This window comes from Centruroides sculpturatus, unplaced genomic scaffold, assembly GCF_000671375.1.
Source record: "Centruroides sculpturatus isolate CEXI.00-Female unplaced genomic scaffold, Cexi_2.0 scaffold1001, whole genome shotgun sequence".
NCBI classification, from domain to species: Eukaryota; Metazoa; Arthropoda; class Arachnida; order Scorpiones; family Buthidae; genus Centruroides; species Centruroides sculpturatus.
Window position 1 is genome coordinate 105,065 of NW_019385336.1, and position 13,889 is coordinate 118,953.

The 13,889-nt window shown below is 35.1% G+C and overlaps 1 protein-coding gene across 2 annotated transcripts; it reads left to right on the top strand.

Annotated features, from left to right (window-relative positions):
• Window positions 1-5,764: 5,764 nt before the first annotated feature.
• Window positions 5,765-7,784, top strand: LOC111637807 (trypsin-1-like). Of its 2 annotated transcripts, XM_023383370.1 has the most exons (8): window positions 5,779-5,808; window positions 5,877-5,952; window positions 6,022-6,192; window positions 6,268-6,392; window positions 6,477-6,583; window positions 6,665-6,906; window positions 6,975-7,117; window positions 7,554-7,784. In XM_023383370.1, exons 2-8 carry the CDS (start codon window positions 5,880-5,882, stop codon window positions 7,737-7,739), a joined length of 1,047 nt encoding a protein of 348 aa, XP_023239138.1. In that variant the 5' UTR covers window positions 5,779-5,808; window positions 5,877-5,879; the 3' UTR covers window positions 7,740-7,784. The 2 variants fall into 2 exon arrangements, with proteins under 2 accessions (XP_023239136.1, XP_023239138.1); XM_023383368.1 differs by having other exon boundaries at window positions 5,765-5,952.
• The last annotated feature ends 6,105 nt before the right edge of the window (window positions 7,785-13,889 follow it).

Consider the following 13,889-nt stretch of genomic DNA (forward strand, 5'->3'; position numbering starts at 1 on the left):
TGTTCCGCGACGAAAACAAGCTTGAGCAATGGCGATGTCGAATGGTGCACACTCGGTAAGTAATCCTACAATTTTTTGTTTGTAGCGTAGTTTATACGGATTATTTCCAAAAAAAATATACGTATTTTGGAAATGTTGAGTCGGATTAGTCTAGAATCGATTAATTTTATGGAAGAAAACCTTTCAAACAGCCGTAGTCCGTAAACTTGACACATGTCAGGCTGTGATTGGAAGGACTCGTAAGAAATCGGATTCCTAAAGAATGGAACGTATCTACTCTCTTATAGGGGGTCGACTGTATTGACATAATTTTGATACATCAAAATGAGAATACAGGCTTAAACATTAAATAAATACAGGTAACCTCAGTATAACACGGCATTTCTATAGCACGGATTCGCTCTAACACGGTTCGAGAATTGAGAACATCCCCCGTATAACACGGTGCTTTTATAGCACGGGTTCACTCTAACACGGTTCGAAAACTGGGTAAAACCCTCGTACAACATGAAATGTAATAAAGGGTGCGTTCTTTTATACTTCCGCAACTCCGCGCGAGCATTCTAATTGTTTTCGTGGCTACTTTGAATGCTTTTTCAACAACAATCCATTTAATGGTTAAATTTTACAATTGGAACCCTTCTTTTGCCTCTAAAAGCTCATTTTAGAATTATTGATTCCTCCATCGTTCCTAAATGCCTACAAACAGCAGCGCACTCTCGTTGGAGAGCGACCGCTATTAACGAATGCACCCAAAAACTGTTACCAGTTGATGATGCTCATGCTGAGATCATCATACAGGATGAATAATCCTCTGGTAAAATATTTACGTATATTAATAAATAAGTATTTTACCTATGAAAAAATGAATAGTAAATCCGATTTAAATAAGAATTTCACAGCATGTTTTTTAATTTTTGGAACCTAACCCCCCTTTTCGCACTAGTTCTTTGTTTCGTATAACACAGATTCGCATAACACGGCAATTTTTTGGAACATAACTCCCGTGTTATACGGGGGTTACCTGTATACGGAAATGAGGTAATAGGTTCTTTACTACTGTAGGCAACAGAAGTTTGGTACATTTATTGTAATTCTTCTACGTAATACGGATGCAGTATAATATCGTTGTGTATAAAATTACTTTAATTCGTAGCGGTTGATTTTCTCACAGCAACTCCAGTTGGATAACTCAAGAATATTAAAGCAATTTTAACACAGATTGTACATATGCATTTCGGGCTGTTGTGACTTCACTTCAATGTTCGGGCTTTAATCATACCATTGTCCCTTAAATCTTACTTTATAACCTTTTTTATCACTATATTTTAAAGAAATTGTATTGTAACATGTCACACTTATATAGTACTTCAACCGTACGAAAAAACAGACTTGTAGTCATCACCATTTTTACAAGTTAAAAAACAGTAGATACATAAGACTAGGTTTATTTATAAAGTAAGATTTAAGATTTTATTGAGTTTTTATGTAATAATTTTCTGTAGTAAATTGTATTTTATGCCATTTAGAAAATCTTTTTATGTGTATTTATGGAAAAGTTCAAATGTGTAATGGAGTTTTAAATTATTTTCTCTCTAAAACATGTAAGTATTATAATATTGTAAAAATCTTTATGAAAATAATAACAATATCGGGTTTTTTAATCATGCCAATGTCCTTTAATAGCACTGAACCTGGGCTGTGAAGTCACAGCAGTCCGAAATGCATATGTACAATCTGTGTTAAAATTGTTATAATAGTCTTGAGTCAACTGAAGTTTATGCGGGAAAATCAACCGTTACGGATTAAAGTGATTTTATACATATCGTTATTGTAATTATGTTATTTTTGAACACTTCTTTTAAGACAAAACTCTTGATTGCTTGAAGCTCTTTTGACTTGATTTTATTAATCATCTTTTTATAATTTACAAACAATAAACATTTCTTATTTATGTAAATTAGACTAAATTTACATAAATAAGCTACGTCATTTGTCTTGCAGGCTTGTAAATGGACAGATATACAGATGAATAATTTTTATATACTGTACAGTGTTATGAGTAGAAATTAAACAAGTTTTTCTAAAATAAACAAGTTCTCGGATTTAATTCGGATTTAATAACTCATTTTATAGAAAGCAATAAAATTTAGAGCATTATAAATATATATATATATAATTTTTTTTAGCGATAGAGCCTTTTGCCTTTTTGTGAGAGTCAGATTTGAAAAAAAACTTGGAGAAAACAATCATTTTTCGTCTTTCGAAAAATGTTCCCATATTTTTTATTACCGGAGAATGATCGCATCTCTCTCTCCGGAGTCGTTTCCTTTCCCAGTGACATCGAATGTGTCACTGGGAACTAATGGAAAAAATTTCCGATTGGTGAAAAAGGATAAAGTGATTTAGAGGTATAAAAAAGAGTGAAGTGACTCAAGGACAAGGGGTCGTCGAAAGTTCACGAGAGCGTCAACGAGGTTAACAGAAAGAGAGGTATCGTCGTCAGGCTATCAAGAATTTTTACCCTGTGTTTCGTTAGAACACCGTCGAACTCCACGGATTATTATATCCTCCAGTTCTCCATCGATTTGACCGCCGTCCAAGCAAAACGAAAATATAATGCCTACCAACTGCTCCAGCCGACCGAACTGAAAGAAGTTCCCGACGACCGACCGACTGACCGAAGTTCATCGATACGAAAGTCCGCACAATTAAGTGCATCACAGGTATCTATACCAACTCGCGGTTTATTGTAAACTCTCTCCTTCGACCGTTATTCGATATATGAAGCTATGTATTCTTTTTTAGTTGAATTAAATCGGTTATTTTAGTTGTTAATCTGAGTGATTCACTTCCGAGCCGGCTCTCAATCCTCCTCTATCCCGAATCCGATCGCCCGCGCGAATTCCTAATTTGTGGCCGTTAAGGTTTCTGTGTCTATCCTAGAAGACACAGTATCAGTCTTGACGAGGCACTAAAGACGTGCCGACCCTCTGGTCACATTTGGGTGGCACATAGGGCAACGGAACACTTGGGCGATATAACAAGAGAGATGCGTCCTGATGGACTTTTATATATATAAAAAAAAAGTTACCTCCATTTCGATGTTAGACACGTGAAAACACGTCAAAACCCGATAAACCCCACGTGGTCAGAACATTGGTCAGGTGCGTATTCGCCAACTACTAGTGTTCAGTGGTTTTATCCAATTATTTACAATATGAACTTTTAAATCTGGATAAATGCACTTTTTTCACGTTAATTTTCAAAATATTTTTATAAATATACGTATACGTTATATTTTTGATAGGATATAGCCTACAATTATTCTTTTTATGTCTAATTGGACTACAAATTAGAAAATTTGAAAATTGCAGATGTATATATTCCCATTGTCGTCTGTCCGTCCATTATTCGTTAATTTCGAGGACAAAGTTAGATATATTAAAATCAAACCGGATATGGGAAGCTTGGGGCTCGATTAACTATATACAAACTTCCGGTCTGGACTGGAAGTCACGCGGTTTCAATTAGACTTTTTTGTCTTACTATTGTGAGGACCCAACCGAAGTCCGAAATCATGTAAATCGTGGTATTCTTATGTTTAAATAATAACAATAGATTAAATATGAGAGGGAGCAGAAAATCCCATAATTTAAACAACGCGGCACAAAATGCAGACAACGAGTCTCGGATGACTCGAACACGTGTTAAACGAACTGTCAATGTCAGAATAAAAAGTTATAAGTCAGAGACAAGTGGTCATATGCAGGTAGAACTTTGACCCCAGCGCTCATAAACAATCAATCTAGGAAAACAATTTCAGAAAAGAAAGATAGATTTAAGAGAGATAAATCATTGCATATGATCGTTCGAATACCCAGACGACAGAAATCGCGAGTTGCGGAGCTAAATTATGAGCGCGAGTCTTGCAATTTTGTCAACAATCCCCAAGAACAATCGACAGGAAAGCGTCGAGCAGACACCTGGAATCAGACCTTTCCCGTGACCCGAGTCGGTCTCGGTTTTCCCCAAAACAAAAGAGAGACCAATCGGGAAGCGAGGAAGGAGACGGGGGGCCAATCAGAAGTCCGAATAGTGGGAGAAAAAAACTATAAAAATCGGAAAATCAAGGTCGGGAGGGCCCTCCTCCGACTCCACGAAAGGTCGTGACTGATATTGTGGTGTGTCATCAAGAACTTTGGACTCCGCCGCTTCCAATTTTCGATCGTCCGCCTTGATCAACAACAGCATCTCGTCCGCCCCGGGGCCAGACAGACGCCGAACTTCTCGCTTCTCTGCAACTCCGACGAGAAGAACTAGCGAAGGATTGTCGATTGTCGATGTAAGCATAAATGTTAACAAATAAACGGCTTTCTTGTGTAAAACACTTGTCATCATTTGCATCCTCCGTCACTGACCACATACAACCTTCCCTTACGTTCATCCTGACGCGGGATTAATAGATCCCACCTAGGAGACCTAGGAGACGGCAACCTTACACAGGTGCCGTGAAGTGGGTTTCAAGTCCCCTATCTCCTCCGGGTCGGCTACCTTACACTGTAGAAAGCGATAAATGCGGTATAGAATTGATCCTTACGATAACTTAAATTAAAATAGGATTAAAAAGTGCAGCCCTGAGTAATCTTTGTAAGAGGTTATTACCCACGCCCACCAGTGGCCAAGCGGTCTTCGTACCATGAACACTGGGAGTTCGGTCGTGGGTTCGCTCCTCGCTCGGACAGGCTGGCCACGTGGAGTTTTCCGGGTTTTATCCACGTCTGTAACGCCTAAATAGGGGCCAGTTTCCCTTAAAAAGACCTCCCGGAAGGCATCCTCCCTAGGCAGATCGCACAAGTGTTGCGTTGCTATAATTAAAAAAAAAACAAACAAAAAACAAACTCTCACAACCCAACCTGGTTCAAAGGGCCCTGTTACTGTCCACAGGGGTAGGAATTGTGAAAAATAAAATAAAATCATTTCGGAAGGGAAGTGTCATTGATTAATGGCACCAAAGACCCTAGACTCGATATTTCTAACATTATCCAAATTGTCCAGGTTTAATATTGAACAAATATTTCCTCCGATTTTAAATAATTCGTAACCTGTATACTTAAACGTAATACATATAATTATTTTTAATTATATATTCTTTATCATCCAGCTTAATTAAACATAACATGATGGCAACCAGATAATTAATACTAGGAAGAAGTTTAATTATTTTTAGTGCGGTCAGACAATCACACTCTTTTATTTTATTTTTCATATTTTGTCTATAAGAAAGCTATTAACTCTACTGTAACCCGAACTGACCTATACGTTTTTATATTTTGATGCCTTATGTTTCAATATAACTTATAAAATTATAAAATAAATAATGTATTTAAAGTGTAAATATAATTATAACCCGAATTTAAAAATAACGAGGAACTATTCTAACATTTATAATAATAATTATTTTTTTAATTGTTTATATTAAATCACAGACCATGAAACTAGTTTTTATTACAGCTACAATAAGGTCATTGCTGCTACATTATTGGAAAAAAGTGTATATATATATGTATATACAAATAAATCTATAATAATTATTATACACACAAGTATAAAAAGGTAAATTAATTTGTATAAAATATCAACTCAATAAATTTTATTAATTATTTTTATATTTACGTCTACGCATTCGCAGAATTCTGATTACCAGTTGAAGTTTACGGAACTGGAAAGGTTAACCATTCGCCAAAGGCAATTTTAAGCAAGTTAAATAGGTTGCTGCAGTCATTGAAGAGGAGTTGAACTTTTGTTGTAAGCTGCTGTACGATAGACTCGTTACTTTGTTACATATAATTAAATTTTATTCTGTATCTTGTAAGAAAATGAAGCAACTGATAGATAGAAAAATATTAACGTTTATTTTCCTGATATTTTTATCCGGATCCGTTTTATCAGGTGAATATTTCTAGAGATTTTACTCTTTTTTTTTTGTTTTTTTGTTTCTAACCTCCCTTTAATGTTTAGAGGAATCGTGCACTACTAAAGACGATAAACCAGGGACGTGTGTGGAAATTGGTACGTGTCAAGAAGATCGTCCTATTGTCTGTTCGCAAGAAAATGGTAAAGTGTACGTTTGTTGCTCAGCTAAACAGAATAAGAACACTCCTCGACGTCAGCCCCATCTTAAAGTTCGAGGTATATAAATTTAAAAGGAATAAAAGAATACATTTTTTTTAATACTTTTAATACAATTATACATGGTAATTTCAGGTTGCGGTCGAAGAACTTTACAACTTAGTCCAAGAGTTCGAAGACAAGATGAAATGGAAATGAGGATAATCGGTGATGACGAAGGAGTATCGAGATATACCTCCTTATATTCGTGGCCTTGGATCGTAATTAAAGAGAATTTTTTATCTTAAAAATACACTTGTTTATTTATAAATTAATTAAATTACTAAATGAACTTGCATTTTTAGGGTGGACTTTTTAAAAAAACGAAAGAAGATGAAGCATTAATATGCAGCGTTAATATAATTAGTCCGGATTACTTGCTTACTGCAGCGCATTGTTTACATGGACAAACGTATGTTTGAAAAATTAATTAAAATTTAACAAAATATATAAATAATATTTAAATTATTATAATATTTCAAATCATATTCAGGGATAATAAACTGTTCGTACGTCTTGGAAGCAGCAATGTTAAAAATGGAAATCCGTACGAAGTGACAGACATAAAAATACACGAAAATTTTAATACCGAAACGTTTGAAAATGATATAGCACTGTTGAGAGTTAATTCAAGTTTGGAATATGTTCCAATATGTCTTCCTCATCCGAGATTCTCAAACTCTAATTTGGAAAACCGAACTGGTGTAATATTAGGCTGGGGAGTAACCGGTTACGGTATGTCACCACACAAAAGGAACAAGCATTTATGCTAATAAATAATTTAAATTTTTTAAAAATTTTAGGTAAAAATAGCAGTGAGAGATTGAGAGAAGTGCAAATACCGTTAATGACCAACCAGAAATGCAGGCAAATGTACCAAAGCAGACGTATTAATATAACTGATATGATGATGTGTGGTGGAGAAGAAGGAAAAGATGCTTGCACGGTAAATATAATATTTGTATTTTAAGGGATTTTATTTAACTTGTTTTGTAACTTTCTTAAATTTTCTCACCCTTGACTTCACTCCTCATTAAATTCTGCAAATCAAATTTTATCCATTTCTAATTAAGATAGAAGGCTGAAAATTTCAGGAAATGCTTAAATCCGATTACAATGAATTATAGTGATGTTTTAGGAGGACCAACTTATCTTCCTCCCTATCAGGAAACCCTGTAAATACAGCCAAATTTAAATTTATCATGGTGTGAGTGTGTGTAAATGTACAGTACTATAGTGATGAATATGGTGGGTTGATCTCACCCCAATCTCGAAAAACATGATCAATAAAAGAGTCGTTTTTTAATTTTTAAAGCGTTAATTTTAATAAAATTACTTCTTAAATTGTTTTTTGAATATTGTTACTTATAATCATTTTTCAGGGTGATGGAGGAGGACCATTAATGATGGAGAAGAAGGGAGGGAAATGGTTTATGATGGGTTTAGTTTCATTTGGAATTGGTTGTGGTGAACGAAATTACCCTGGCGTGTATACAAGAGTATCTAAATATCTTCACTGGATAAAAGAAAATACAGATATTGGAGACAGAAGGGAAACTTTATCTTAGAAAATATGTTTATTAAGTATTATTTAAACTGAAACAATAAACTTAATTAATGTACTTATGATTTTAAGTATTTTTTAAAATAAAATTATGCGAAGTCGCATTTTATATAAAACTATACTTTGTATTAATTAATCACATTTGGGTATAAATAAGAATTAAAATACTGGTATTTTTTAAACCGTGCCAGTAATTTATTTCAATTTAAACACAAATTACTTATCGTATTTATACAGACATTTGGCAAATCACAGAATTAAATTTTATTCAGTTGATACGTGTTTCTTTCGTTTATACACGTTTCGGGCATTTTTTGCCCCTCTTCAGCCAACTAATTGTTTAAATTGAAGAATTAAAATACATCAATAGATGTGTGCTGCTTGTTGATTAACAAGCCTTTATCAATAAATAAAGTAATTTTAAAAATTACGTGAAGACAATACTGTATTAAAAACGGTTGTTATCTGATTATACGCTAGATAATACCACTAGAGCGTCTTAGAATTAGTATTCTAATGTCCTATTTTAAGGCGGTTCTAAGACGATGTTGCAAAGGATTATTGTGTTAAAAGTTTTAATTACACCCGTTGTTCGAGGTCTTCAAACGTCAGATATGCCTAAATGACAAAGTCAAAGACATTACGCACAGGTCACAGAGTTTCAAAACGCTGCATCATCGATAAGAGACAAGCAGGATGACAAGTTCGCTGAATATCCCGCCATCTAGGCTCTTCTCATCTTACTGCGAGGAGATGTTGAGATCACTGAATACATCAAAGTACACATGCATACAAGGGTGCATAGGTTTTGAATGCTTCAGATAGACCAGGCATGGCCAACATACGGCCCGTGTAATGAATTTATGTGGCCCGCGATTAATCTTTCAATATTAGCTACTCAAGTCAGAATAGCTCGGTAAAAAATAAAGAAAAAAAAAAGGTCAACAACTCGCTGTCTGGTTAGAGTTAACCCTCCATTACAAATCTTTTAAGTACAGCGTAGAACGTAGAATCTTTTAAGTACAGCGATGAAGCATGATAATGTGAAAAATGTAACTGTAATCTCTGTATACAATTTAGTCTCTACCGGCTGACACCACAATGAGATCTCGCACCATCTGAAAATCTTCCTAGGGCAGCCTCTGGTTCGGCCCGTGAAAAAGTTTTCTTTCCAATTCGGCCCGGGGGCAAAAACTGTTGGCCACCCCTGAGATAGACCACCTAAACCTAAACCGATGATTGTGTCACCTTGTTTCACACTATAAAAATTAAGCCGGTCGGATGGCCGAGATTGTTAAAACATCAGAAATACAAGAACAAATACAAGCGAGTAGGAATACCACAGCAATTTTTTAAGGATCCATCATCACTCAGTTTCCCCATTTTGAATCTGTCCGAACTTACAATAAGCCTGAAAAAAGCCACTTAGCGCTCACAGGGCGGAAAGTGTGAAAATGAAACAATTAACACGTATTTAAAAAAATCCAGCAACGAGTTAATTAACTTTTCCGGTAACATTTAAAACTGCATGTGTGGTGCTATCTGTTATGATATTTTATTATTAAGAACTTTTTTATGTTTTTAATTTTTACAGAATGGCAAAAAGCTTAATTTTAAGGGTAGGGACAGATTTTATTAAAAAAAAAATTATAAATGCTAATAACGAGTAAAATCGTCGTTAAGTCCGACCCTACTGAAGATATGACGTGCGACACCTTTTATCTCCTTTTCCAGTCGACCTTTAACTACCAAATTCAATCGTACTAATCCCCCTAATACACAAAACTCCTTGCAAAATTTAAAAAATTTTTGTCAAAATGCACAGAAGTTATTAAAATTCAACTTGGGTAAACAAAATCGTGTCCTCCACACACACTAACATTCATACATACAGTAGAGCGTCGTTTATCCGAAAGCTGGTTATCCGAAACGTCCGTTATCCGAAAGCATTCCAGTCGGCAAATTTAAATTTTCGCTAGTGCTGTGGCGCTGCAATCTTCGGCTATTTCTCGGGCTACTCAAATATTTTACTATATTGATACTAAATCAACATCTGAAGTATAATTTTTTTATTGTTTTTATATTTTTCAATAAATTTATTTTGTTTGTACAAAATAAAAAAATAATTTTTAACGATACAATAGTCTTCGTTAGGCTTAACATCGACGAAAATTCAACGCGAAGCGACACGCAACGGAGAGAAATTTCAACATGGGATAAATTAATATATTTTTTCGTACATGATTCGTTATCCGAAAAATAAGTTATCCGAACCACTCCAGTCCCCAATTGATTCAGATAAACGACGCTCTACTGTACAGAAAAAATTCCCGATGTCTTTTGCATTTCTCGACGTTTTAAGGTGTTGAATCTATAAACTAAAAATCTTGTGATCTTTATTTGATCGATCGCCATATTTTCCCTCTGTTATATATAACGGAGCCGGGAAAGTAAAAAATGTAAATCAAAAACTTATGTGAGATTAGCAGTGGTCCACGGGTTAATCCCAAACTGTCCACTTACACTGCAACGAGTTGGGTAAACCCGATCTCGGGGTCTTAGAAGGGCTTTTTATCGAGTGGCGAGGGAGGTGAGCAAGTCGGCAGGCGTCCTTTAGAGACAGGAGACAGGTTTAACAAAATAACAAAGCATTTATTGAATAACTAAATCTAAGTTACAGGAATACTAAGGTTAAACGCGGTTATATTAAAATATTTACAGAAATTGGCGACGAATTTCGTAACTATGTCGCTGACCTAATTTCTAGTTCGAGAGAGAGCGCTTTGACAAAATCTAAATCCCCTAAATACCTCTCGGCGTAATGGAGAGTATGCGCGTCGTCTGTATGGAAGAGGTAGGAGTCCCCGGTATCTTCTATCCGATGTCTTCTCCCTGTAGCTGGATCGGGTCCGCTGTATGGAGGTCCGGGAGTCGAGGTGGCACTATCACCAAGTATAACTTCCTATGACGAATCGCCCTGAACTTCCGTTGTAATGCCCTTTTATAGCCTTATCGTGAGAAAGAAGACACGTGATTGACTTTTGTTGACGATGACGGTGCATTCTTCACACCTAAGCGTAAACTTTCCCAGCTAGTTGTTATACAATCGGTGAAATCCGATCTAGTTCAAATTCTTCGGGTTTTTTCCGAGGATATTTACAATTAACAGAAAAGTTAGATTTTTAAGAGGTCCGTAAAAATCCGCGGGCTCTCACTTACATTTATCAGTATTATTATTCACCAGAAGAAAACAGACATAATTCTTTTATTTTTACATAATTTAAAATCCAATTTATTATCTCAAAATATGCATTACTTGAAAAAAAAATTTATCATAAAAAATAATAACTAGTGTTGCAACGAATAGTATATTCGGCCAGGAGCGTGGCCGAATAGCCGAATATTCGGCCAAACTATTCGGCTTGATTAACGCACGTACGAAAATTGGCGTGCAAAGCGCATTATGGCAAGGACCCTGCTCTCTATTGGGCCGCTGTCACTACGCTTCGTCAATCACGTTAATTCTTGACAGTTGTAGCGGACAGACAAGAGCGTTATGGCAGTACTGTATGTGATAAATGATATCAAATGTGGATAACAATGAAATGACCTACACGTGTAAATAACGGAAAAAGAACAGAGAAGGACCGCGAAGTGAAAATGTGAAAATAAATATGAAATTGAGTTGATAACATAATCGAACAAGTCGAGGCAGCTTATTGGCACGAAATTCGCGGCCGTCAATGCCAAACAATTGTTGTCATAGACTTCGGAAAGCTAAATGCTTGTAATGAAAGTCACTTAGCGTGCACGGGCGAAAGCCTGGGGCCGTTCGGGCTATCAAGCTGTCTCGAATCTGTGAAATCATAACTGTGACTTATATCGACGTCCTATCTGTCTCTTTTCTCCGTTATCACCAGGCTGAGTCACGTAATTGTAAAATGGGAACTCTACGACGGAAAAGTGACGAATCGAAAGTATCGTGAGCGCGTATTATGATGTATGCACAGGCATACATGGATTAGAGCGATAGAGGAAAGAGAAAGGGAAGAGCAAAGACGAGCGCTTAAAAAGAAGGATAGGCAGGGTCAGACCCTCAGATGTGCGAGGATTCTCCAACGATAGACGTGTACGTGTGCTGATCTTTGTAATTATAAATTGTGAATACATGTGACTAATATTATTTTCTTTTTTATTTTGTGCATGTTACAAGTTATAAATAAATATAAACAAACAACACTAACTCGATAACATTAAATCTAAATACCAAAATGATTAATTTACTGTGTTTTTGTTATTTATTACTCCTGTTTTTAGGTATTCGGTATTCGGCCGAATAGTGATTAAATATTCGGTATTCGGCCGAATAGTGAAAAATAGGCCGAATAGGCCGAATACCGAATAGTAACCGAATATTCGTTACATCACTAATAATAACATTTAACAATACAAATAGAAAATAAAATTTTTATAACAAATTTTATAAAATTTTGGTATTTTACTCGAAATTTAAATCCGTAGAAAATGGTAATCAAAATTTTAATTTAAAATTTTATGATTTAAAAACTAAATTTATTAATAATTTTACTTACGTGTTTATAAACATAAGTTTCGAAAAAAAATTATTTTTTACAAAGTAAACGTAAAGCCCATTCATTTTGCATATTCAAGATTGCTACTTAAGTCATTAAAACTGAATAACCTGAATGTTCTATTGTCAAAGTGAAAAACGGAACTTTAATCATACAATAGAAAAGAATTATCCCTTTGAACGGTGTACTGTACGTAAGGTTACTACACCACACCCTTTACGATTAATTTTGGTGTGCAGTTTTTAGACTGTGAGGCCGTGAAAATGAAAATGTTAATTGCAACACACACCAATAAGCACTGCACTTACATATAGGTTAGATAGAGTAAAATTTAATGCTTAAAACTAAAATAAAGCCTTCAAACTAATACAGAAACTAAGCTAGCAAGCCCTATTTGAAGCGGAATAACCAAAGTTGAACAATCAAAAGAAACAACGAATATACAGTACTAACAACTAACTTAAAATTAACTTATAGCTATCTTCAATCTAATTTATAGTAACTTATTTCTAAACGAGAATACTGACAAGGATAACAACCAAGAGACACTATAGGATGCAATGACAAAAGACTTATGAACAAAACGCAAATTTTTACTAATTTATTATTTATTTATTATACAAAGACTAAGACAACATAAGTGTATGTTGCAAAGGATATTGCTTTCTTTCTGCATCCGCCTAGAGAGTTCACGTCTGATATTCGTACTAGATATCTCGTACCCTATTCCTCAAAAAAAAGTGTTTGTTTGTTTTATTAAATTATGGCAACGCAACACTTGGGCGGAAGGGGATGCCTTCTGGAAGCTCTTCTTACGGGTAACTGACTCTATTCGGGCGTTACAGATGTGGAGTAAACCCGGAAAACTCGACGTGACCATCCCGTTCTGGCGAGGCGCGATCCCACGACCGAACTCCCAGTGTTCAGGGAACGGAACCGCTTGACCACTGGTGGGACCTCGAAAAAGTAATACGGAGCAAATAAAGCGAAAGAAAACAGAATACAATCAAAGATTCAGATAAATATATTCTAATTAAAACCATAAATGTTTACAAAATATTGAAGATAATATTGATCTTTTAAAATAGATTTTTAGGTCATTTTGTTGATATTGCAGTATCAATAAGATGTCGTTAACCCTTCGATTATATTTTGAATTATAGAAATCTGAGAAAAAAGGTCAATAATCTATACTAATATTATAAAGAGGTAATGTTTGTATGTAAGTTTGTATGCAGCAGGTAATCTCCGAAACTACTTATCCGATTTCAAAAATTCTTTCACCAATATTTAGAATGGAACCTCAGAGTGGACATAGGCTGTATATTATTCCGTTAAACATTCATATAAATTAGAATATATAATCTAGGTTAAGGCTTTTATGTCAACAGATGGCGCTACGAGTACGCCAAAGTATGCTTTTCTGTGAGACATTACGCTTTTCTGTGAAAATGAACTAAAGCAGATCATCTTCTATCTATTTATATAAATAAAAATGTAATGTTCGTTTGTTCCTACCGATTCCTTTGAAATTTTGACACAACGCTGCATTCGAATACGCA